This window comes from Papio anubis, chromosome 6 (genome assembly GCF_008728515.1).
Source record: "Papio anubis isolate 15944 chromosome 6, Panubis1.0, whole genome shotgun sequence".
NCBI lineage: Eukaryota > Metazoa > Chordata > Mammalia > Primates > Cercopithecidae > Papio > Papio anubis.
Genome location: NC_044981.1, coordinates 111,854,833 through 111,882,328, shown reverse-complemented (window position 1 = coordinate 111,882,328; position 27,496 = coordinate 111,854,833). Strand labels below are relative to the sequence as shown.

The following is a 27,496-nucleotide window of genomic DNA, read 5'->3' as shown; positions in this document are numbered from 1 at the left end:
ATGGCTTTCCGTTCAGAACCAGAAATCGGGCTCCGGGAAGGCACTCTCCTAGAGGAGGGAGAGAAGGTATTGTTACCTATTTGTGGAAAGACTCCATGGAGATTGTAACCATCCTAATTACATCAAACTTCAGTGGGCTGCTTTCTTTTGTTAATAGCATAGTCCTTTGTCCAGAACACACACACTGCACCCCCAGAACCTGAATGATTCAACTGGATGCGTAAGTAGGGAATGTGAAGTGTAAGAATCACTGGTAAGCCCGCGGAGGATTCTGGGAATAAGGCAATTGAGTACAAACTATTCGCCAAGTAAAATATTAAAATATTACAAATAAGGCTAAAGTCCTCTTTGACAGACCCCTGATCCAGCCTCAGCCCTCCCCGCATCCTCCCCCATCCTCTCTATGGAGTGGACCTTCTATATCAGTCTGTCGTCTGTATTTCCAGAATTTATTTCTATGTATTTACAAATTTAGAAAATGTATATTTGTGGCTGGGCGCAGTGGCTCACGCTTGTAATCCCAGCACTTTGGGAGGCCGAGGCCAGCGGATCACTTGAGGTCAGGAATTTGAGATCAGCCTGGCCAACATGGTGAAACCTCTGTCTCTACTAAAAATACAAAAATTAGCTGGGCATGATGTTGCATGCCTGTAATCCCAGGTACTCAGGAGTCTGAGGCAGGAGGATCAGAAGGATCTGAACCCTGGAGGTGGAGGCTGCAGTGAGCTGAGATCACATCACTGCTCTCCAGCATTGCACTCGTATTTTTGTATACCTAAATGTATTGCGTATGTGGTTTTGAACTCGTTTTAAAAGCTGGAGGACAGAAAATGAAGAGAACACAGAGTACCTGATGAAGTGGAAATAAGAAGCTCTGGTTTGTATTTTCCTTCCATGCTCAGGAAGATGTGGAAAGAGAAAGTTACACTTTTATTTTCCTGCTTGGATGCCTTAGCGCCTTCTGGAAATCTCTGCTAGATAACCCTCCTCGCACAATCATTCGCAAGCCTACCAAGAATACGTAGATGGAGAAACGCAAGCACGGCAGGCTGTCACCCACTCTGCTCAGCCAGAGGTGGACACCCACCAGCCCCTCATACTGCCAGAAGGACACTGGCTACTGGGGCCTCCTGACGCTTGCATCCACCATTTCAATTTAAAAAACACGAAACTGTATCCCTCAACCCAAGGATGCGGGAATTCATCCCATAGCTTGCCTCAGATCTGTAGTTCGATAGACATTGTGCAAGTTCTGTTGCCTTCTTTTAGCTCAAAATTCCAGGAAACACAGAGCCTTGCAGATGGAGGCTTCCTACTGAGAAAGAGACAAGCAAGCTGCTTAGACAATTCATAGACTGGAAAAATCGAGGTGAATTATTAATAAATTTAGGAATGAAGAGTATTTCTGGCTGGGCATGGTGGCTCATGCCTGTAACCCCAGCATCTTGGGATGGCAAGGTGGGTGGATCGCTTTAGGTCAGGAGTTCAAGACCAGCCTGGCCAACATAGCAAAACCCCATCTCTACTACAAATACAAAAATTAGCCAGATGTGGTGGGTGCACACCTGTAATCCCAGCTACTTAGGAGGCTGAGGCAGGAGAATCGCTTGAACCTGGGAGGCAGAGGTTGCAATGAACCAAGATCACGCCATTGCACTCCAGCCTGTGTGACAGAGCTGAACTCTTGTCACAAAAAAAGAAAAAAAAAGAAGAAAGAAAGAAAAGGTTTCTTCTCTCAGATGCTAAAGCAAACCTTTTGTGCAGATAAATTCTTAAGTGTTAACTCCCATGCTGTGAAACTTAGAAAGTTAGACTGCTTTTTCATGTCAGCTGTTACCGAGGATCGAGCCGGCTCTCACTCTGGGTGAATTAACTACTGATTTTTTTTCTGCTTCCTAAAGTGACACAACTGATTTAACCTGATACGTGATCATTTCATTAGGGCAAACTAAGGCCATGTCATCCTCCCCTGATAATTTGTCTTCCTTTTTATTTCCATGTGGCACTTAGAGGCCATGTTGGTCATTATCAACCATTGCAAAAATTTCTTCTGCCTTCATCGTAAGGACAAATTATAAATTGCTTTGGGCTCAGGTTTTATGAAGATGATGAACACCTCTAATGGGTTCCAGGTGCTTCTTTTCCACTAGTCATGAGGCCATCCACAGGTTACTGCATAGGTATTATCACAGCTCAGTAATATTGATAGGACAGCTGTGCCTAATGGTTTCCTTCTACCACCTCTTTTTTTTTTAGCTAATCTCACTCTGTCTCCCAGGCCGGAGTGCAGTGGCACAATCTTGGCTCACTGCAACCTCCGCCTCCCGGGTTCAAGTGATTCTCCTGCCTCAGCCTCCCAAGTAGCTGATATTACAGGCACCTGCCACCATGCCTGGCTAATTTTTTGTATTTTTAATAGAGACGGGAGTTCACCATGTTGGCCAGGCTGGTCTCGAATTCCTGACCTCAAGTGATCCACCGACCTTGGCCTCCCAAAGTGCTGGGATTATAGGCATAAGCCTCTGTAGCCAGCTCTCTGCTACCTCTTTTAAAGGATTTCCACTGACATCTGGAGGTCTTAGATGCTGAGATTTGTTATATGAAAGAAAAATGAATTTACCTTCCAACTTTCCTCAAATATTTTATTTCTGGAGTGATTTTTATAATCCTCAAGAACAATTTTCTCCACTGTCTTTCTGTGCCATGAAGTGACACATCTCTGCCTGCCACCAAGCATGGTTCCTCAGCAATACATGGGTCATGTCTGGTGACAGTATCCCTGAGGCCTGCCAAAGACATCATTGGCTTTGGACGCCAGACGGTCCTTGGCTCTTGGAGCTGCTCTTTTACATGTGAGTGAGTGCAAGGCAGCACTTCAGACGTGGGATTCTGAGGTCTGATCTAACATGCAGCATTAAGAAAATATATTGTAAAAGAGAGAACATAGTGCTGCACTAAAATATCGTATTCTGTGATTCCAATCTGCAAGTGACAACATACCAATTGTATTCAACTATAGCTTTTGCTTACTTTTTAAAGTTTCATGTTAAAATGGTAAAGATTTACATGAAAACAGTCCTGTCCAGTGGACTGTAAGTCCCATGAGTGAAGGAAACGGGCGGGTTTGGTGATCTCTTGATGATGCCTCAGAGTGCATCACAAGCACACCCAGCACAGCCCCGGGAGTGTTCTGGAACACAGCAGCAGTGGAACTCTGTGCTGACCCCAGCTGTCATTCTCGGAGCACCAAGAAAGGGCAGTGTGGCAGTGCCTCCAGGAACATCATCCTCACCTTGGGTTCTACAGCTCCTTCCCAGGCAGCACAGTCAAGCTCTTGCTTGCCCTCCCCCGCAGCTCCCACCCACCCTTCCTCTTGCCTGGCTGAAGGGAAGCATGAGCGCCCTGTTCCCAGCAGCTTCCCCTAAGTGACTGCCTGACAGCCCTTGTTCAAGTGCCTACAGCCAGGGGTGACAGGGCCTGTGCAGTCGCACCTCATCAGGAGCTGGGGGCCCACCCAAGCCCCATCCAAGGGTCTCTGTGTGTCACCTGTCCATATGGTGAGGGTTTCCCACTCCGAAGGAAAGGCCTCTCAGTCAGTTCAGCCTGCATCTTAAGCACAGCTTCCGTCATACCAGGAGGCTATTAGATGCCATTATGTTACATACCATGGCATAGCACCTAAGTCACAGGCATGATGACATCAGTGTCAAGTAGAACTGCGCTCAAATTTAGTCTCCAGCTAGCTGGACAGGACTGTTCAAATTTCGCAACTTCTGTAGTCCCTCATTTTGTAAATCAGTGAAACAGAGGAGGTGGTGATGATGATGTTGAGATTATTTTCATAGGGTCCTTTACTGTATTAAATGAAATAATATAAGTAAACCACTTGGTACTATCTAGCAACACAGAATCTCTCAATACATAGCAGCTGTTATGAAATTTCCTCTCCGCCTCCCATGTTCTCTTACATATCCTATAGCACAGAGTATGTACTTTTGTGCATTTTTCAAGTTATGAAAATGTGCTAATAGCATGTCAGAGCACATATCAATCATTCAGATACTAAACAGGTTAATCAGTTAAATAGATTAATCCTAGGTATTCCATTAATGCAGAAAGCAATAAACTAAAAGAAAATAACCTAACAGAGCAGCGGTGTATTTTTAAAAGTGGCTTCCATGCTGAGACCTGAGTGTCCGTCCAGTCTGCTCTCAACAGGATCACCCTCCACATTACACAATAAGAATTCATTAATACTCAGAAAGATTAACCTGAGCTACTACAAGATCTGTATTGGTGAGAAAAAGACCCAATTTTTTTTTTTTTTTTTTTTTTTTTTTGAGATGGAGTTTCACTCTTGTTGCCCAGGCTGGAGTGCAATGGTGCAATTTTAGCTCACTGCAACCTCCGCTTCCCTGGTTCAAGTGATTCTCCTGCCTCAGCCTCGCAAGTAACTGGGATTACAGGCGTGTGCCACCATGCCCAGCTAATTTTGTATGTTTAGTAGAGATGGGGTTTCTCCATGTTCGTCAGGCTGGTCTCAAACTCCCGACCTCAGGTAATCCGCTCGCCTCAGCCTCCCAATGTGTTGGGATTACAGGCATGAGCCACTGCACCTGGCCAAGACCCAATTATTTGAAAAAGACCTTTTAAGTTACAAATATTCCTAATGCTTTTCTATATGATACATTGCAAAGGAAAGGGAATGCTAGTGATCCCAAAATTCAGCGAGCCAAAATGCCCTATTTTGCAAGGTTTTATTTTATCCAGACTTGATTGAATTGAGTGCGTGAAGAGCGTCTGTGGATTGCAAGATTTCTGGCTGTGTGTGGTTGAACTGGCATCCATCACAATTCTTTTTCCTGTGTACTCCTTCAAGACCATGTCATTAGTCATTATCTATGGTTTAGGCCTCAGAGTAGGGAACATAAAATATATAATCACAAGATAACATGCTCCACTTAGAGCATTTTTTCATACTATTACATTAACCCTGAAAATACTTCTATGCAGCAAATATTAATATGCAGAACTTACTAACTCCCTTTGATTGCTGGAGAAATGAGGGGCAGCAAGTAGCTGAAGGGCCACTGAAATTTACAACATGAGCTACTCCTGTCTCATTAATACCAGAATTTGGGTCTGTGGATGCCCCATCACCTCTTTGCTATCACATTGCCTTTGAAGGTTTGCAAAGAGCTGCAGTTCTGACTTCCCCTTAAACTGAATATAACTGACTTAGGGGAGAATGACCATTTCAGGGAGGGTGTGCTCCATCTCCCGGGGGGAAAGCACAGTAGCCCATTCACTGTGCTGATCCCTGAGTGACTCATAACGCAGCTGCTTCCATAGATTTATGGCCAGTTGATGGATTTAAGGGCTGTTGGCTCTTTTGTTTAATTCGTATTAATAAAGAAGGGGGCTGCATAAAAATTTACTGTTGCATGGAGAGAATCTATGAAGCATCACAGCACAAGGATTATTATGTCTTGACAGCTCAAGAAGTAGAGTAGAACCATGCTTTCTTTCTTCAGGTTTTGCAGTCTTAAAAGCAAGCATGCTTTGATGGAATTTACCCATAAAATTTGTAGGACAAACTAAACTCCAGCAATTATATTAAAGCCCTGTTTTCTTCTTACCCACCATCACCACCAGCACCAAGAAATTACTTTTACCACCAAGACATAATGTGTGTGTGTGTGTGTGCACGTGTGTGTGTGTGATGTGGCTTTTTTTTTTGCTTTTTTTTTTTTTGATTGGACATGAACACTCCAAGGCTGAATTCTGGCAAGTTCTTTTGTCCAAGTTCTTAATTTATGCTGACATACAATGTGCATACATCAGTTTACAGCTACTATGGAGAAATCAAATCCTGATGATGTCATACAGTGGCATAAAATTCTTAAAGAACATCTGAACTTGCAAGGGACAGGATTCATTCTTACTTTCTACAGAAGCTGTCTTCAAGTATTAGGGGCTAGCTGGGTTCTCACTGCATAACACTGAATATGAGATGCATAGGAAAGGCATCTCATTCGCTACATATTTGCCATGTTTTAGGTACAATGTCTATCTTATTTTACTTATCAACACAATGATGGTTCAAGGTATGATTCATGAGGAAACTAAGACCAGGAGAGGTTAAGTAACAATCTCATCAAGGTCACCTTGAGCAATGGTGGTAGGCAGAATTCTGAAAATGACTCCAAAGATTTTATGCTTTAATCCACAGAACTTGTGAATCTAATACAATATCACCCCCATGATTATATCATATGGTTCAGTTGACCTTAAAATAAAGAGACTATCCATGGCTCTAATTTAATCACAGACATTCTTAAAAGCAGGAAGTGTTCTCTGCCTGCTACATAAGAAGTCAGGGAGATTGAAAGCATGAAATGGTTTGATGGATGTCGCTTGCTGGCTCCAGGATAAAGGGTAAAAGGTCTATGTGCAAGAATAAGAGATAGGCCTCTAGGAACTGAAAATGACCCCAAGCAAGGAAACAGGGACCTCAGTCCCACAACCAAAGAAACTGCATTCTGCCAACCATTTGAACAAGCTTGAAAGTAGATTCTTTCCCAGAGCTACAGTCAGTCAACTCCTTGAGCATTAGGTTGTTGGCAGAGAACCCAGCTGGGCCACACCAGACTTCTGACCTACGGCAGTCGTGAGATAGTAAAGGGGTGTTTTTGTCTGTTTGTTTTGGTTTTTGGTGTTTTGAGATGGAGTTTCACTCTTGTCACCCAGGCTGGAGAGCAATGGCATGATCTCGGCTCACCGCAACCTCCGCCTCCAGGTTCAAGCGATTCTCCTGCCTCAGCCTCCCGAGAAGCTGGAATTACAGGCACAGCCACCACGCCTGGCTAATTTTGTATTTTTAGTAGGGATAGGGTTTCTCCACATTTGTCAGGCTGGTTTTGAATTCCTGACTTCAGGTGATCTGCCCACCTCAGCCTCCCAAAGTGCTGAGATTACAGGTGTGAGCCACTGTACCCAGCCACGGATGTTGTTTTAAACCACTAAATTTATGGGGATTTGTCATGCAGCAATAGAAAACGAACATAGCAAGGAGGTGGAAGAGCTGAAATCCAAATGCAGCTCCACTTGACTTCAACCAAGTGAACAAAAAAACTTCCGGCCTGATCACAAAACTGACATAAATAGGTTAATACAGAATAAAGAACTAAATCATTTCCAAAGCAGATTAGCAAAGTGAGCTCTTGGTTTGGTATTCACCTCCACCCCAGTCCTTGACTTCATCCTCGGGAACACCTGTGCTTCTGCTGTTGCACCTCTACTCACCACGATTGCATTCCTGTCATTACTGTTACCTTCATCAGGTCATGCTTCCCAGTTTTTCAAAGCATTTTCAGGTTTGTTATCTCATTTTCTCTTCACAACAACTCTGCAAAGCAGACTAGACAGGAATAATTATCCTTGCTGTCTGGTTGAAAAAGGTGAAGAGCAAGGCGTTAGCTAATTTTTCTAACAGTCACCAAGTTAGTGAATAGGATAGCCAGGAACCAACTCTGGCTTTCCTCCAAGTACAATCTTTCCCTTGAGATTATTGAGAAACCAGGCTGGGCGTGGTGGCTCACGCTTGTAATCCTAGCACTTTGAGAGACTGAGGTGAGAGAAAGTGAGATCCTGTCTCTACAAAAAAATTTTAAAATTAGCTGGATGTGGTCGTGTACACCTGTAGTCCGAGCTCCTTGGGAGGCTGAGGCAGGAAGATTGCTTGGGCCCGGGAGGTTGTGGCTGCAGTGAACTGTGATCATGTCCTTCAGCCTGGGTGACACAGCGAGACCCTGTCTCAAGCAAACAAAAAAAAGAGGCCAAAGCTCAGAGAAATGGAGCAGCATGCAGTGGGTCACGTACCCACTGACCTCACAATTCCTGGTTTCCCCACGCACCAACCTGGAATTCCTCCGTGTCATCTGACCCTACCTTCTCTTCCCCCTGGAGCCCACAGCTCAACTCCAGCACCACAGCCTTCTTCCAAGCACCAGCCCTCTGGCTGGGGTCCCTCTTCACACAAGTCCCCAGCCACATGAGCCGTCTTCGCAGGGGCTTTGCCCTCCTGCCTCAGGGCCTCTGACTGGCTACAAAGCTTCTCTGCCTGGAACACTCTGCCTCCTCCCCTTTCTCTTTGCCGTCTTAACTCCTACTCGTTCTTCTGATCCCAGATCAAAGGACGGTTTTAGAGACAACTCTTCTGAACCCCTAGACTAGCTGAATATTCTTACCTACATTCTCACAGTATCCTTTACTTTACACAGTTGGCAATTTACACAGTCAAACAATGTTTCAGTCAACAATGAACCGCATATATGATGATGGTCCCCTAAGATTATAATGGAGCTAGAAAATACCTATTGCCTAGTGACATCCTAGCCATCGTAAGGTCACAGCACAATGCATTACTCGTGTGTTTGTGGCGATGCTGGTGTAAACAAACCTATTGTGTTACTAGTCATATAAAAGTCTAGCATATACAATCATGTACCCAATACTTGATAATAATAAAAGACTATGTTACTAGTTTTTGCATTTACTATACTATGCTATTTTATTTTACTTTATTTTTTGAGACGGAGTCTCCCTCTGTCACCCAGGCAGAAGTGCAGTGGCATGATCTCAGTTCAGTGCAACCTCCACCTCCCAGGTTCAAGTGATTCTCCTGCCTCAGCCTCTTGAGTAGCTGGAATTACAGGTACCCACCACCATGCCTGGCTAATTTTTATATTTTTAGTAGAGAGGGGGTTTCACCATGTTGGCCAGGCTGGTCTCAAACTCCTGGCCTCAAGTGATCCACCCACCTCTGCCTCCCAAAGCACGGGGATTACAGGCATGAACCACTGGGCCCAGCCTGTTATTTCAAAGTGTACTCCTTCTAATATATATATATGTGTGTGTGTGTGTGTATATATATATATATAGTTGTTGTTGTTTAAAGGTACCTGTAAGTCAGCCTCAAGCAGGTCCTGCAGAAGGTGTTCAGGAAAAGGCATTGTGATCACAGGAGATGACAGCTCCATGCATGTTATTGTCCCTGAAGACCCTCCAGTGGGACAAGATGTGGAAGTGGAAGACAGTGATATTTATGATCCTGACCCTAGGTAGGCCTAGGCTAATGTGTGTGTTTGTGCCTAGTTTTTAACAAAAAATTTTGAAAATAAAATAATTAAAAATTTTAATAATAGAAAAAGCTTATAGAATAAGGATATAAATAAATAAAATATTTTTGTAGAGCTATACAATGTGTGTTTAAAATGTGATTACAAAAGTCAAAAGTTTTTAAAAAATTAAAAGTTGATAAAATTGAAAGGTTACATAAGCGAAGGTTAATTTATTATTGAAGAAAGAAAAAAAGTTCGTATAAATTTAGTGTAGCCAAAGTGTCCAGTGTTGACAGCGTCTACAGCGGTGTACAGTCATGTCCCAGGCCTTCCCATTCACTCCCCACTCACTCACTCATTCCCCCAGAGCAGCTTCCAGTCCTGCAAGCTCCATTCATGGTAAGTGCCCTAGAAAGGCGCACCATGTTTTATCTTTTATATCATATTTTTACCGTACTTTTTCTGTGCTTAGATACACAAATACTTACCATTATGTTACAATTGCCTATGGCTTTCAGTGCAGTAGCATGCTGTATAGGTCTGTAACCTAGGAGCTAGAAGGCTGTACCGTGTAGGCTGTACCATATAGCCTGGGTGTGTGGTAGGCTATGTCATCTAGGTTTGTGTAAGTGGACTCTGTGATGTTCACACAATGACAAAATCGCATGTACCCCACCCCCCCCACCCCCTGCTAAGCAACGCACAACTGTACTGATTTGGGTATTGTGTCATGGACGCTGATTTCCTCCATTATGTGGCAATTCCATGAGGACTGGATCAGTGTTTCTTTTGTTCATACTGTGTTCCCTGTGCCTCGCATGGCCTGGCCCATACGTGGGACCCAGCAAATAATGGATGACTTAATGAATGCACTTGGCTGGGTGCGGTGGTTCACACAGATGATCCCAGCACTTTGAGAGGCCGAGGCGGGTGGATCACCCGAGGTCAGCAGTTCAAGACCAGCCTGGCCAACATGGTGAAACCCCATCTCCACTAAAAATACAAGAATTAGCTGGGCCTGGTGGTACACGCCTGTAAACCCAGCTACTCCGGAGGGTGAGGCAGGAGAATCGCTTGAACCTGGGAGGGAGAGGTTGCAGTGAGCCGAGATCACGCCATGCACTCTAGCCTGGGAGACAAGAGTGAAACTCCATCTCAAAAAATATATATATACACACACACACACACACACACATATACATGTATATATACATATGTATATATACAGGTATGTATATATATACTATATATACACACATATGTATATATATTTTATATATATATATATGTGAACACACTCATGCATTGCAGTACAGCTAGTCTTCTGGTAGGCTGGCCATTACATCAAGGACAGCCTCTCCAAGTGGCCAGCCTGTGGGGGTTCTTTTGGCAATACTGGACCTTCTCTTTCTACCTCCACCATCCCTACACCAAACCCATGAAGTGAGAGCACGACCTTTCCAGTAAAAATGTAACATCCCCAGTCCCTTAGGATCCCTTCACAGGCCTGACTGGAAAGCGCCGTGCACCACCAGAACACTTCCCTTTTCTGTGGACTGGCACGGATGCTATTTCTCACCTCCTCCCACTAACAGCTCTGTTGCCCGATCTGCTGATGAAGAGCCTCTCCCCTTTCCAGGCGGCTCTCACCAAGACACCCCCTGGAAGCTACTGTGCCGACGCTGCTCCCGCGGCTGAGTCCATCTCCTTCTCACTGCAGAATTCAGTCATAACAACTGCGCCATGTGTTAGCCACTCACGAATAAATTGGCATTTTTATTTTCCTTTCTTGACAATTGCTATTTAGAAAATTGTTTGAAAAGTTGCACTGAGTTCCTTTCCAGTTCTGAAAAATGCTGTTGGTCTGAGATGTGCTGGTTTTGCACTTCAGACATAGTAAGTAATGCACCGAAGTTCCCTGTAATCTAGTTTCAGCTCATTTATTCCCTACACTTCTGCCAAGAACTTAGCAGTCTATTAAGAAATACTATAGTAGAGAGGCTGCGACTTTAAAGAACCTGCCAATGAATCATTTTGTTATATGCATAATTACCTTCAATTATACCAATTTTGTCTGCTGACATTTAAAAAAAAAAAAAGTGTATCCACACAGGTCTGACCATTATGAAATTCAGTGTATCTCACTGACCCTATTCTATCTTTACCAAAAGTCACAGTTTGAGTGCACACTCGGTAAAGTATTTTGGTCCTTGTTGGAGTCGGGGCAGAAAAGGACAGATAGATAATGTGTGGTTTTAGACATTCTGAGGAGGAACATATCCCAGGGATGATTGGGGTACACCTAACATAGGAAGTGGTGCTGGAACTTCTCCTTGGAGGAAGGGTACATCTCAAAGAACACAGGAAAGCACATTCCTGCCATAGACAGAGAAATTCACATGATATGCTTGAGAAATACCACTTATTGGTAGATTGGGCTAACTGAAAGTTTTGGATGGAATAAAAATCATGGTGATGATGATGATGATGATGATGATGATGATGGAAGCCATGGTGGTCAGAGAGGAGCTAGATGAACAGGTCTTGAAATCAGGCTAAGGAGTTTGAATTTGATTATACACTAGGGAATCAATGAAGGGTGTTCCAAGGATGGCTGATGTGTGTATACATGAGGTACAGTCAGGGCTTCTTCCGTGAAGGCCGGGTGTTCCTTACCTTTTCTGCACACTCAGAGTATCAAGTTGAGAGTGAGATGCCCCTGATTCCAGTATCTTTCTTTAACAATCCTGAGAGATTGTTTCAGTACATTATTTTGTGAAGTCAACTAACAAGAAATTAATTGAAAATTAATGCATCCACCTTATGGAATGACCTATACATAATTTTTAAAGCAATAAATATAATTAAATATATATATACACAAACTTTGGCCAGGCGCGGTGGCTCACACCTGTAATCCCAGCACTTTGGGAGGCCGAGGTGGGCGAATCACCTGAGATCAGGAGTTCAAGACCAGCCTGGCCAACATGGTGAAACCCCGTCTCTACTAAAAAATACAAAAATTAGCTGGGCATGGAATTACAGTGCCTGTAATTCCAGCTACTTGGGAGGCTAAGGCAGGAGAATCACTTGGACACGAGAGGCAGAGGTTGCAGTGAGCTGAGATCCCACCACTATACCCCAGCCTGGGCGACAAGAGCAAAGCTCTGTCTCAAACAAACAAAAACAAAAAAACTTCAAATAGTACGCAGATATTCCAATAAGTGTTGAGCCCTTCTTACTTAGAAATTTGTGAAACAAATAAGACTAACTGGTATTGTAAGGACTCACATCCATCACTTTTTTTAAGGGAAATGTTTTTGTCCCAGGCCTATCAAACTCTTCTTCTTTCATTTTTCTAATTTAGGTTAACTTGGTGATCCTTATAGGTATCTAACTGATCCACATTCCATGCTAATCCACAATGGATTGATTGTTTCCTTGCATTGGAGGTAAAACAAGAAAAAATTCAGAGAAGCAATTCCCAATCAAGCTTGCAATTTCTCAAAATTGAGTGTGTAAGTAAAGAGTCTTCCTCAACTCTAATCCTAAACTCTAGCCACATTGTTTCCACTTAGCCCTGAGCAAGTCTGGACAAAGCTGACATTTAATCAGATGTGTTCTGCTCCAATGTGCACCCAGCAAAACCACCTGCTCCAGTTCCGTGTGACTGCCTGAGGACCAGCCTGCTTTCTGGACAGCACCGCAGCGTGGGAAGGGTTATACACATCAGGGCTCCGGAGAGCAGGGGCCGGGAGTTAGCTGGAGGGAGAGGATATGCAGGTTGTAGGCCTCTTGCCCAGTTTCCCCACTACCCATAAGTCTTTGATTCTTCGCTTACTTTCTGGATCACAATCACGAAATTCTCTCTGGCCACACAGCTTGGTTGCGCTTTTAGCCATTTAGGGGCCCATTGTGTGTTGTTCGCTATGCAAACAGTATCCCACTGAGACCAGGCTGGTAGAGCACTATGTAGAATGCATAAGAGCCTGAAAGTGGGCATATCCCAGGCGGAGGCTTCAGTGAGGAGGACTTGAACTATAAGGCCGGAGTAGATGGACAGGAAGGAAGGAAATAGACCTTAGAACTCCTAGAAGGTATACGGTCATTTCATCTTTACGTGTTAGATTTTTCATTGTAAGATTACAGGAGATGTTTGTTCATTTAATTAGCCCATATCAAAGCTATCTTCTTTTTAAAATTTTGTTTATTTATTTATCTGAGACAGAGTCTCGCTTTGTCGCCCAGGCTGGAGTACAGTGGCGTGATCTCAGCTCACTGCAACCTCTGCCTCCCAGGTTCAAGAGATTCTCCTGCCTCAGCCTCCCAAGTAGCTGCGATTACAGGCGCCCGCCACCACGTCCAGCTAAGTTTTGTATTTTTAGTAGAAAGGTGGTTTCGCTATGTTGGCCAAGGTGGTCTCAAACTCCTGACCTCAGATATCTGTCCACCTCGGCCTCCCAAAATGCTGGGATTACAAGTGTGAGTCACTGCGCCTGGCCTATCTTCTTCTTCTTCTTCTTTTTTTTTTTTTAACTTGATGAATAGTTTTAAAAGATCCCTTCTGTTCCTGAAAGTTGGAAGGATATGTTTCCTAAAGGAAATAGGAGCTCAAAACATCTTGCTGAGAATGTGGGAGTCAACTCTCAGGAAGGTATTTGGTTGCTGGAAAGTGACCATGAAGTTGGTTTCTTTCTAGTTGAAGTCCTTCTGTAATTACAGAAAAAGTTACTTTGAAACCAGTATACTGAGTGTGTCTGAAGTTAATCATGTTACAAAGGACTCCAATGCACACAGGCTGCTGAGTCCCTGTGATTTGTGGGGCTTCAATCTTCTCTCATGTTTCTGTCTAGATATTTGGTAGGCAGTTTTTATCTATACATAAGTCATTTGTTCAACCATGGTGAATAAGTTGAAGGGGAATAACAAAAATGAAGACGTCAATTTTTATAAGAAAGATTTTTGAAGAGACATTTAGAAAAAAAGCATGACATTTATTTGGTTCTGATTTAATTTTTTCTATTGCAAAATTCCAGAAAAATGTGGAGCATCTTGGAATTAATATATAATGTATTGATATTACATAATCAGGTTTTGCTGAATTAGGCTGGAAGGAAAATGGTAATAGGAACAAGGACTTTGATAATGTGAGTTTTGATAAAGTTGAGTTTTTTGGAGGGAAGGGGACTCGGAAATTAAAAAGAAAAAAAAGGAAAGCTAGAAGGATAGACCTGTACAGAGACAGGAATACGTGTGCAAATGTTATTGTGATGAGGAAGTGGATTTTATTTTTGTTCTGAAGAGTGATACATCCAGGTGGAGAAGGTGATCTCATCAGTATTTGATGCAAAACATGATTCTAAATATTTAGGGTGTATTCACTGAGCAAACATTGAAGAATTAATATCCATTACACATTTTTCACTTATTCTCTTTTCCAATTTTTTCTTAATAACTTCTAAGTTTATCCAGAATATTTTAATAGAATCTGGGTGCTAGAGGTAATGAATAAAATTTCCTTGAGTTTAGTAATAACGAATTTGGAGAAAAAAGAATGGGTTTAAGGTATTTTATCATAAATTGGCACATAGGAAAAAAAAAACCCTCAGTTTCCCATAATATTTTAGCAAGTCAGAAAGTTTGATCATGCTAACTTGAAGAAAGTATATTGGGATCATAATGATGTCACCCTCAGTTCTCGCTTCAGGGACCTCCAGAGACAAAGTAGAAATTCAGTTCTCTGAGGAATTTTCTCCATTCCCTGCTCATTTTCCCTCTGCTCCCCAATATTGTCACACTGTTTTTCCAGGACTGAGTTTATGATCCTGCTGATAACTGCCTCCTTCGTTATTATAATAAACTCTGCTTAAGGTTCAGGTCTTCAGATTTTCAAATATCAATGTTTCTCCATCCAAAATGAATTTTCATTTTTATTTTTGAGAGTTGTATGAGATTTCTTTTTTTTTTTAAGTTAGCATTTTTCTTACGGGTTGAACTATATGAAACTATACTTCAAAGTTCATGTTTTAACTTGTTAAACATGTAATGTGAAAACCCAGGTCTAGATCATTTCATGCCCAATTCCAAACATTTTAGACAACATTTTGCAGTTGATGAGAGAATAACATTTAAAGCCTGGCTTCATTGGAACCTTTCCTTTTGGAGCTTTTTGCTTGAAATAAGGCATTTTTTTTATTTTTCGTGAAACATAGCCTGCCACCATTTGACATGGAAATGGAAAAGAAAGAGTGCTGACCATCGCAAGGCTTCAGATTTGCCAGCAGCTCCTGAAGAGTTGCTATAGATACCTTAGCGATGGCCCTCGGTAATTATTTCTAAGATGATGTCGTGTCTGAAAGAACACTGCCAATTTGCAGTCTCACAGACCTTTATTTGGCATTAATGAATGAGGATAATCATGGGGCTTTTTTCCTTTCCCCTGATTGCTTTGTTCTCACTCATGATTCAGTCCCCACTTTTCTGCTTTCAATCCCATCCTGAATGTAAACTTTCTTTCCTCGCAGGTAGAAGAGCCTTATGTGAAGATGCAGAGAAGAAAGGAGAACTTGACAATCACAAAACTCAATCAGAAGGTAGCCACATACAAGGGGGAGGGTTTCTGTGGACTAAAACTCTTGTTCCCTCCAATTTGTATTTGTTCCTGCACTGATCAAGCCTGCCCTGCACTCTTCCTTCGGCCCCTGCACTCCAGCTGACAAATAAGGTCCATGCATCTTACCACCAGGGTTGTGCGGGACCACTGAAGGTGGCACCATTCACTGGTCCTTTTCTCTGCCTCTGCCCAACATTCCCGAGTGCCTGTGGTTCCGGTATCCTTTGGAGAACCATCTTTGCACAGTAAAACTTTAATCTTATTATTTTTCATGTCTTCCTTTAAAGGGGTGGGGGTGGGGGTGGAAATTCACATCTCAGCCTTTCTTTCTCACAACTGTTGTAAAACTGGGATCATGCCCATCATGGCACCAACAATTTTTTGCAACACCCAATTCTGAGACAAGGACTTGGATAGAGAGTCTAAGGCAATGCCACAGGTCCTATTTTTATTGATTTATCTATAACATATACCTCAAATCGATAGCTCCTCATTCTATCCAAATGCCTACACTGCTCCTTACTAATTATCAGACTTTGGCCACATTACCTAAACTCTCTGAGCCTTAGTTTCCTGATAAGCTTAAATGCATCAGACAATCCTGTTCTGGCACTCATGCAATTACTCTCAGGACAAAAAGATAAAAGTCTATAAAAAGTGGTTTGCGCGTCAGTGAAACCAAGCTGACAATTGCTCTTTCTCTGCTGTAGATCCTCCCTTAGCACCAATCAGCTCGAGACCTGGCCCTTCCAACTTGCTGGGAAGGGTAAATAGGAAGAGCTCACAATATGACATTTTTAATAAGCAGCTGGGGTGGACGTAGGGGAACTGGACACAAGTCCCTGATTTGGAGTGTTTGCCAATTTCTGTGGTGTAAATATCACCACCATGGCTGATTTCAAGCCACCAATGTGATGTCAGTTAGTTACAAAAGTTCAAAAATGTTAACAACCAGCTCTTAAAAACTAGTACAAGTCAGCAGCAACACACCACTGCTTCTTACCATTCAGAAAACATAGTTTTGATAGTATCTGTTCAGTATAGCACAGGGTCTTTCAAATCTCAGATTCATAATTCCTAATTCAATATTTTATGGGTTTTCTGAAGGGGGATTTTAGAAAGGTCGTACAGTGCATATACCACATATTATGCAAGAGTTGTTCAGGAGTCTGGGCCAATACCCCAAAATCAAATACCTTAATATTTCTGAATTTAAATTAGTGGAGATTCAACTAAATAAGTTCTTTTAAAACTACAAATAGTCTCAAATCATTGCAGGTGTGGCTTTATTGCCAAATGAATTCAGGTCAGGGCAGGCTTTGCCACAAACGATTAAAAAAAAAAAACTTCCCATTTGCAGGGTTGTTGGACTTTAGAACTGAGAATAGAGGACTGTGGATTATTGTATAGAGTATCTTACCAGAGCATATGTGTGCATTTTCCCATGAACTATTGTTCAAAAGAACTCAGGTGGTCATGCAGTCAAAGAAGAAGGTGACCAGGAGAGATGAAGATGGCTGGCTCCTGTAGAATCTCACTGTTTACTGAGAAACCTCAATGGCGCATGGTACATGAGGGGACAGGTTTGGGGTCACAAAGCTGGTTCCAAATTCCTGCATTGCCCCTTACCAATTATAAAACCTTACCTTGGCCACATTACCTAAACTCTCTAACCCTTAGTAGCCTCATTTATAAAATGGAGAAAAAAAAATCTACTTGTTAAGATTAAATAAATAATGCATGCAGAACATGTAATGTACAGTTGGGATATGGTGGGTATTCAAAAACCAGTAGCAATCATTATGTCTACTAACTTGTAAATACACGTGTCCCTCCGTATCTGTGGGGAATTGGTTCCCCGGGGAACCCCTTCCTGACCAGGATACCAAAATCCTCCAGCCTCTAATATAAAATGGCATAGTATTGGCATATACTACATACATCTTGTGTATACTTTAAATCATCTCTAGATTAGTTATAATACCTAATACATTGTAAATGTTATGTGAATAGTTGTTATTCCAGGCCATGTGTGGTGACTCATGCCTGTAAGCCCAGTACTTTGGGAGGCCAAGGTAGGGGGATTGCTTGAGACCAGGAGTTCAAAACCAGCCTGAGTAACATGGCAAAAATCTGTCTCTACAAAAATAAGTATATAAATAAATACAAGAAACTAGCCAGATGTAGTGGTGTGCACCTATAGTCCCAGCTACTCAGGAAGCTAAGGTTGGAGGATCACTGGGGCCTGGTAAGTCAAGTTTGCAGTGAGCCATGATCATGCCACTGCACTCCCTGTCTCAAAAAAAAAAAAAAAAAAAAAATAGTGGTTATACTGTATTGTTTAGGGAATAATGACAAGAAAAAAATTGTACATGTTTAGTACAGATTCCACTACTTTTTTCGAATATTTTGTATCCAATGTTGGTTGAATCCACGGATGTGGAACCCATGGATGCGGAGGGCCAACTGTATCTTGTTTTACATCATTAAAACTGGAAAAGAGAAGAGATACAGAAGAGGAATGAAGGAACATGCTTCAGGCCTCTGCCATCAGTTTATTGCTTAATATTTTTAACAGTTAATTTAATTTTTCATGGGTGAAATAGTCCTTTTTACCTCCTGGTTATTTTATTCCTTTAATTCTAGCATTCATGACACTGAATTTTAAGGGAGGGGAAAAGTATTTTCTATCCATCTTTACTCACACAGTGGACTACAAAAGAAGAGGGAGGAGAAAGAGCAGGGCATAGTGATTCCTTCTTTCATTTTTGTCTGAAAAGTTATCCAAAAGTAATTGGGAGTGAAAGAGGAGCAAGCTGGAAACCCACAAGAAGAATCTGGCTTCAGGGAATATTTGTATTTGGCCAAAACAATGCTTAAGAAAATTTGAATTCATATGCCTTCAGGTATGTACCACATCCTGACAACTTGGAACTGCTGACCAAATTATTTTACTGGCCTGGCCTCTGAAAGCATTTAAATTTGAGAAACCCCATCTAAAGGCACTACTCACAGTGTGCACTTAAGGAGATGCTACTGGTATTTAGGATGGGACAACTCATTGTTGTGCAAGACTGCAGAACAAGTGCATTGCAGAAAGTTTAGCAACCCTCGTACTCTACCATGAAATACCAGCAGGTTCCCCCTTCCACGTGACAATCAACACCCTCCTCACCACCTCCACTACACACACACATCTCCTAATATTCTACTACTTCTGGGGATAACTTCTAAACATAGTGTTTTTGAGAAATAAATTTGGAAGTAGCTCTTCCCCCCAGCACATCCAACATAAAGAAAATGGCTCAAAAAAATACACTAAATTTCAAAAGCATCCAAAGGTATACTCTATTATCAACTTGAAAATAAAGTTAATTTTGAAGCAGAAGTATAAACTGGCCAGTGTTGCTTTATATTTTAGTAGAATATGATGAAAGATGTGTTCGGTTATCAAGATGTCCACGATATCTGCCTAATATTGGATTTTGTTTGTATCTAAGATGTATTGCCCCAAAGTTTAAAAGTTTTGAGTTCTAGAATTCTTATTTTTGCAAATATCAATATTTGTAAAGCAGGTACACACACAGCTTATTTTACTATATTGGTCAAAATTAAGGTAACATAGGCAGGTAAAATGATGATGTTGACCATGAGCTATTTACACTTATTTTCACACATCTGTTACCTGGCTACATTTCCTTTTTCCATCTCTTGGTCCCTTTGCTCTTTCTTGCCCTGGCCGACACTTGGTGTCCGTCCCCTGTGCCACGGCCTCCTTTGCCAGTGAGCTGTGGTTTTTAAGAAGATCTGATGCACTTACTATGCGAATCTGATCATGTGAATCTAATCTTTTACTATGTTATCTTTGATGGATAATGAATTTGCACTTGCCTCCTGCATACCAGGTCTTAACCTTCTAAGTCACTAGTGATGGAGATTTTGGGTACTCTTGTTCAAGCAAGCAATGGGGATATTCTGAAGTGTCAGGATTTCCAGAAGGCCTCAAATTCTTCTACCCACTTTTAGGCCCAACTCAACTAGACACTAATAATCATGAACAGTTCTTATTGTATCTTTCACTCTTTGGGCTTAGTACAGCTTCTCAATTTTTAAATCTTCTAGCTAATTAGAGGATTGAGAGAAACAGCAGCACCAATGTAGATTTTGATGGCCACTCCTGGCTTCAGAGAATTTGAAGACACGTGTCATCCTATATGCACTTACTTATGCTCTTGGCCTTCCTTTTCCCTACATGAGACTTTTTCCTATGTGAGTACCGTCTCTTACCCTAATCCCTCTTATAAGGTCAGGACATTCTAGAGAGTATTTTTTAAGCCTCACACATCCAAATTTGAAATTGAAATAGCTTCCCCACCCCCTGCCAAAAAAGGGATAAACGCTACCTGTTTTTTTTTTTCCCCCCCTCAGGTTCTCCTACAATCCAGTGGACATATATCTGATCTTGTGTAATAAAAAATTCAGTATATTCACTACTCACATCATAAAAGTTATCACCATATGTCGTAAAGTTAAGGCAGGGTGTGATCGAGCCTTTTAACTCTGTAAGTTTTGCAAACATTAGATCCCGGGAATATGTGCATGGATTGGTGACCCTGAAATATGACACTGCACAAAACTATGCAATTGTGTTGCCTTTCAGGACGAACAGCTGAGTTCGTGAGATGAGCATAAGAACTGGATGGCAGAGCTGTTTGCATTCTGCTCTGCCTCGCATAGCTCTGTGGCCTTGAGCAAGTCACCAAACTTTCCTGAATAGCTGTGACCTTATGCATAATTTAGGGATTATAGTATCTACTTTACTGAATCTGTGTGAGGAAGAAATGAAACACCATAGGAGGCATTCAATAATCTTTTTAAAGTTCTGGGATACACGTGCAGGTTGTACAGGTTTGTTATATAGGTAAATGTGTGACATGGTGGTTTGTTGTACCATCAACCCATCATCTAGGACGTTCAATCATCTTAAAAAGCAAGAACTTCTCTTCTACAGAAATCTAATTGATAAACCCACTTTTACTTGAGAAGGAAAAGGTATAATTTGAGGGTGGGCTAAGCCTGGGCCTGTTGCCCCCAGCCTCTTCTTGTTCTTTTCCCATTCAGAATCACAGGGTTATGGGGATGGGTGGGGGAACACCCCTTCAAGCTGTGTCTTCTGAATTCCTCTGTCTAGAAGTGGTCATGACTTTCTGCTGTTGTTAATTTCTGGACTGCCTCACTGTCTCTTTTTGGATTCTTGATTCTTCCACCACTTGTAGAGCCAATTTCCTGCATTAAAGTCCCTCTTTTATAAATACTTGAACTGGGTTCTGTTCCCTTTGTTTGACATTGACTGATAGAGTAGTTTTAGAGCAGTATTAGAAAGACCACTCGCCAAAAGAATTTTCCCAATACTGGGTGCACCATTAGAAAGCCATTCCATTGGGTCCTTTTCCTTAAAGTGAGAAAGTAGACTATTACTAACAGGGAAAGCTATAGCATCTTCACAACTCTTATGTTGTCCATTCATCCATCCATCCACCCACACACTGAATATTGTATACCTATTGTGTGTTAGGAGCTGAACTAAGTGCTGGGCACACAAACTAGACCCACAATGTGTCAGGCCAGGTGATTTCAAGGAGCTCAAATTCTAAAGATCTAAAGGGCAGAGTTCATTTACTTGGAAATCAGGAGTGATCACGGGAGTTAGGTGCTTAGTGCTGTACTTGGCATACAATCTCAATAAGAGACTTCGGCAGATCACGAGGTCAGGAGATCGAGACCATCCTGGCTAACATGGTGAAACCCCGTCTCTACTAAAAAGAAAAATACAAAAAATTAGCCGGGCGTGGTAGCTGGCACCTGCAGTCCCAGCTACTCGGGAGACTGAGGCAGAGAATGGCGTGAACCCGGCAGGCGGAGCTTGCAGTGAGCCGAGATCGGGTCACTGCACCTCCAGCAGGCGGCAGAGTGAGACTCCATCTCAAAAAAAAAAAAAAAGAAATTTCTTGTTCCTGTTTCCACTTTCTACCTCCCACCTCATTAATAAACTGAGGTGAAGTAAGCGGGCTGGCCAGGAAATATTATAACCATCCCATAAGCAAAGTACTAAATTCAGAAGAGTTATCTGCCTAAGGGTGAGTGCTCTTGAGCAGCAGCATCTGTAGCTGGTCCAGTCTTTTCATCAGATCACAGTGCTTCATCGACTGCTTCATTCGCAGTATATGTGCTAAGAAATTTGTGACTGAGACCAGGCACAGTGGCTCACTCCTGCAATCCCAGTGTTTTGGGAGGTGGAGGCTGGAGGATTGCCTGGGGCCAGAAGTTCGAGACCAGCCTGGGTAACAGCGTGACCCCTGTCTCTACAAAAAAATTAGAAAGTAAGCCCAGCATGGTGGCACATATCTGTAATTCCAGCAACCCAGGAGACTGAGGCCAGAGGATTTCTTGAGCCCAGGAGTTCCAGGCTACAATGAGCTATGATTGGTGCCACTGCACTCCAGCCTGGGTAACAGAGCAATATCCTGTCTCAATCAATCAATCAATCAATCAATCAATCAATCAAAGAGATGCGTGACTGGGGGCCAAGGAGGAGACAGCAGAGAACAGGAATCCTCAATTATCCTCCCTTCCTTTCCAAGTTGTCAGAAATCCTTATCTCTCAGCCACAAACACTCATCAATGAGCTTCTTTGAATCCTAGATGCTTTGAGGGTCAGATAAGGGCTGGCACCTACCTCACAGGGTTGATGGAACCATTAATGCGGTACTATTTCAGAAACATACTGTACACTTCTATCACAAATCACAACATAGAGAGATGGGGTAACAGGCATGGTTTTGTGTGAGCTCCAAAAGCTGGGCAGGGTCTTAACTAAGCTCAGTTTCCTGTCTGTGAAAGGCAACTAGCACCTGTCCTGTCAACCTCACAAGGTTATTCCAAGGCCAACAGAAACAATGCTTTGAAGATGGCAAATGTCTGTTAGTCCCATTGCAAATCTACCGTGGTAAATGTATTCCAAGCATAGCCCAGTCCCATAGCTTTAGTAATACAAGTCAGTTGTGGAGACTCAAATAAATTATAAAACAGAACATAAACTCCACGTGGTAGAGAACTGTGATGCTGTGTGGCCTTACTGCACAAACCTTGTTTTGTTCCCAGTCTTTATTATAATTTCCATAATCATATATATGCATAAAAGCAGATAAAAGGGAAAAATCAACAAGAATAGCTAACATTTATTCAGGCTTTAGAGCATGTGCCAGACAGTCTCCTAAGCACATTCTCTTATTTAAATCACATACAGCAACTCTATGAGGTAGGCACTATCATCATCATCATCATCATCATCTCCATTTTACAGATGAGGAAACAGACACAGAACACAGAGAGGTTAAAGTGTTCTCTCAAGGCCACGAAGCTAGCGAGTGGTAAGGCTGAAGGTCTGTTAACAACTAAGAGTGCAATCAAATCCACACCAAACCTAAGGGGGTTCACAGGCGAAACTGATACGTCCGACTTTGGCGAGAGATCAGTGTTAAGAAATGACTTCACACGCCTTTAACTGTTGCTGCAGGCACCTTTGATTGGAGTCATAACTTTACTTCAGAGCTGGTGCCTTTAAACATCTCTCTGGCTGTCACCAGTTATTCTTTACCTCCTTTTCCACTTTTACTTTCTCTAGGCAAAGGTCGCTTGGTGCTTTAACCAAGGTGATTAGGGTAATGACGCCTGAAGAACACCAGGCTTCCCCCTCTTTTTACGTGATTACCGGCAAAGCTTCTATGTAAAACTAGAATGTTCACTTAAAACCATGATTTTGGGTATTATTTTAAAGGACTCACATAGTAAATTATTACGTCCAAAGGAAAGCTAAATCTGAAGAGCTCGGAAAATGAAGAAAAGTGATGTGTCTGAGAAAACAGTAGCAGAATATCTTTTTAAAAAAACTTTGTTCCCTCCGAGGCTGTAATTTGACTGTTCTCTTTGGCAAGGCTCCAGAGACAAGGCCAAGTCCCTAATTTCTTTTTCTCTTCGCCCCCCTCCTCTCCACCTTTTTCGCCCTCAGGGCAGAGGGGAGGCGGGACGAGCGATCCGCTGCTCTGGCCGCCGAAGCCGGCGTCGGGGCGCGGGGAGGGGCGGGCGGGGGCGCGGCCGAGCAGTGGGGCAGAGCCCAAGGAAGAGGAAGTCGGAGCCCCAGCCCGAGCCCGACGGCGGCTGAAGGGCGCTCCGGCAGCCCGAGCCGGCGCAGCGCAGCCTGCACCTTCCCCGCCCGACCTGCGAGCGCCGCCCGGGCTTGCGAAGCCGCTGCTTCCCGGGTAAGCGCGGGTCAGTCCCGGACGCCCCGGGGATTTTTCCAGGGATGGGAGGGGGGACCGGGGATCTCCAGTTGGAGCCCCACATCCGCAGGTGGGGCCGGGCGAAGCGTGGTACCCGAGCCCTGCCGACCCCCTGCGCGCCCCTCCGCGGTGGGGACAGAGGGCCTTGGGGGACGCCGCGCGGTAGGGACGGAGGGCGCTGGGGGCACAGCGCGGGGGGACGGAGGGCACGTGGGGGCGCCGCGTCTCGGGGGTCGGGGTCGGGTCGGGGATGCTGCCTGCCGCCGCCCCGCTCGGGGTTCCGCGCCCCCAACTTCCCGGTGCTCTTGCCCCTCCCCGCAGCCACAGCGGCTGCAACACCACCACGCAGAGGAGTTTCTGCGAGCACCCGGGAGTTGTGGCCACCGCTCCCCTACCCCCGACTCGGCAGGACGGCCCCAGAACGGGACCCCACGGCCAGCCAGCTGCGTCAGCTCCCCAGCAGCGAAGCCGGGAGCCCGAGGACCCGGGGACGCGCGGTGGCGGCGGCGGCCGAGCAGCTGCGGCGCTCAGGGCTTGGGGGCGCCCCCATTCTGCAGACGTGCTTTTCGGGGGGTGGGGAGTCGAGAGCCTGCGGCTCTTCCGTCACGGGGGAAACGGTAACACCTGGGCGGCCGCGAGTCTGCGAGCGTTCTGGCCTCGGAGGGCGGCAGGGATCCGCGGTGATGCCCGAGCTCGCCCCGTTTGTGTCCTTGCTGTGAGCCCCGTTCCGAAGCCGGAAGCTTGGGGACTCTCTAACTGGGAGAACTGCGCTCAGCTGGTCAATTCATTCCGCTCCTCGGAAACAATGAGCTGGATCCTTGACTTGAATGTGCTAGAGGAGTGGGGTTTGTAAGCCGGCGTTTCATCCCGCTCTGGTCCTCAAGGCGCCCTTTGTACCACCCGCAGGTGGCCCAGGCTACTGCATGTATTTTCGAAATCACTGAGTGTGGGGGTTTGGGGCAGGCATCACCCTGCGAGGACCATCTCAGACTGAGAGTTGGTTTAGGAGTTTTGAACAGATTGGGTATAGAACTATCTTGTGTTTTGTATTTAGACCGGGGGAAAGACTAGAATGTTAACTCGAGGTCCAGTTTGTCATCTAACAGAATTCGGGGCCTAGATAGATCCTGTGATGCGGTACAATAACAACCAGGTATTAAAACCGGCATCTTCTGGCTTCTCGGATTCTGTAGATGGCATACTTCTAAAAAATGTAGAGATTTTGGATTTTGATTAAATCGCTGTGAAAACGTTTCCAAGCTCATCATTTCAGGAGATCAGAAAACTGTTCAAACTTTAGCTTTGCCCTGTGGGACCCTGGGCAAGATATTCGCCTGTAGTCATCTTGGCTGCCTCCCTTATAAAGCAGTGCGCACGAACCAGATAGCTTCTACGGCCGCCTGCTCACTCCTCATCCCCCTCCCAAGCACCTACCCCTGTAATTTGGTCTACAATATTTAAGACAGAGAGAAAAGTAATGGGTAGATGTTTGACTATCTTAACATTTCGAGTCTGGCTTCCCGATTCCTGACTTGACTTTTTGTCTCATTTGAGGTCCCCAGTCTAAGCCACCAAACCACCTGACTAAAGAAACTTTTTTATTCAGAGTTCTCCCACCTCCCTGGCTTCATCCTCAAATAGGTCATCAGTAGCAGTCCACAGTCAACGGCAATGGCTGCACGACCTTCCCCATCCTTGTGTAGCAGCCCCCCAAGTCCTCTGCTAAAGGGCAAAGCAAAGCAAGAATAAACAGTTACCTGGCGATCAGATGCCAGATAACTGCCCCGATTCTGCTTGTCCTTGGTGGCATTTTCCTGCTTCCTCTACCCTAAATGGGCACCCTGAATTCGGGGCACCAGCTTCCTTCAGTGCCTTTAATATAGATGACTGTCACCAAATACAGGCTTAAATATTTCAGTGAGGGATTCAAGCTGTAGTTCAAAGAGGTTAAATGGTCATTTTTAAAACGAGGAAGTGGCAACATAATTTTTGAAAACCAGGAATAATCAGTCCTATGTTGTGTTCCCCCTTTGCGGATTTTTCAATGATTTAATTAAGATCGAATGGTACATAGTCTGTTCCATAAATATGGGAAGTGCTTGAGTAGCACTAAATCTCTTGAGCGCTTCATCAACCAAAAGCAATTCCTGGAGCTGTTATCTTAATGGTGGCCATTCACTTTTTTGTAGGTTTCTTCTCCTCTCCACTCCTTTCATTGCTGGCAGTTTATCTTTCAAGCATTTGACATCTTTTAATCCTCCTGCAGCATGATTAAGTCCCTGGAGTATTAAACTCAGAAGGGCTCTTGGATGTCCTAGTCCAGTCCTACATCTTAAAGATTTAGGAAGTCTGGTTAAGATCCAGTGATCTAGAATTAGCCCGCTTGTGTGATGCTCACCTCTGTGTCTCTGTAGCTTTGAGACCTTCACTTCTTTAAGGAAATTATTCAGATGTGGATTATTTCATAACCAGGGAAAGTAAAAATCATAGTTGGTGTCTGTCGGTTTTCTCACCCTTCCTCGTTTTCACACCTTTCCTCCTTTCTTCTCTGCCCTTGTCTCAAGTTATGCCAAGGATTAAATGAAATGATTCGTATCAGTGTTTGGCACATAAGGTGTGCTTTCAAGATGATTGTTGATAAACCAAGTCCCAGGAGTATAAACTTCTGTGATTCTGCAGAAGTTTATACATAGCTCTGGACTGTAAGAACTGTGATTTAACCCAGGTTCTCTTCTGTCTCCCCTCCCCCTCTTGAACTGCACTGCCTAAGAAATGATGGTTGCATGGAGATGTATTTTTAATTAAATGTAATGGTTCAGTTTTTAAGAAAAAATAATAATCACTTGTCTCTTTTGACTTAGGAAAAATATGGTTTCTAATGCAAAATGTTCGTGTATTCAGGCAGGGATAGGAATGAAAACATTTTCTAGACAAAGACTCTCTAAGCAACCTCATGCTTGTGTGTGGCAAGGCATCTCAGATATTAATGTTTCATCACAGGCTTGCATCAATCTTGCTTGATAAAATGAAAAGCTGACCCCAATCCATTCGGTCATTCAGAGTCATGGGCAGTCTGTGCCAAGTAGAATTTACTGATAGAAGAGCCAGCTTTCAAGTGATTAAGAGATGACTACATCTTCAGCTTTATATTGTCTATGCTGATGAAAAGCAACAGATGCTTTAGCCGAGAAGATAGAAGTATATGGCTAATCACCTAGCGATGGGGCCCAGGTTTGCTATGGAATACCTGGGCCATAGCGTATCTAATGCTGCAAAACAGCTTCAGGTATGCCTGGGTGATCTCCATTCCAGTGATTAGGAGTTGACTGTGTATCTAGAATAGTTTTCATGTTTGAGTCTGAGTTGAGTACATATCTTTTCAATTTGTAAACATAAGGTTACCAAAAAAAAAAAAAAAAAAA

The 27,496-nt window shown here is 43.5% G+C and overlaps 1 protein-coding gene across 1 annotated transcript; it reads left to right on the top strand.

Annotated features, from left to right (window-relative positions):
• LOC110743104 lies at positions 1 to 27,496 on the top strand. Its single transcript, XM_031667610.1, has 6 exons — positions 1 to 66; positions 903 to 1,021; positions 2,710 to 2,852; positions 15,647 to 15,715; positions 23,804 to 24,053; positions 24,396 to 27,496. The coding sequence occupies exons 1-6, from the start codon at positions 1 to 3 to the stop codon at positions 24,925 to 24,927; spliced, it is 1,179 nt and encodes a 392-aa protein (XP_031523470.1). The 3' UTR covers positions 24,928 to 27,496.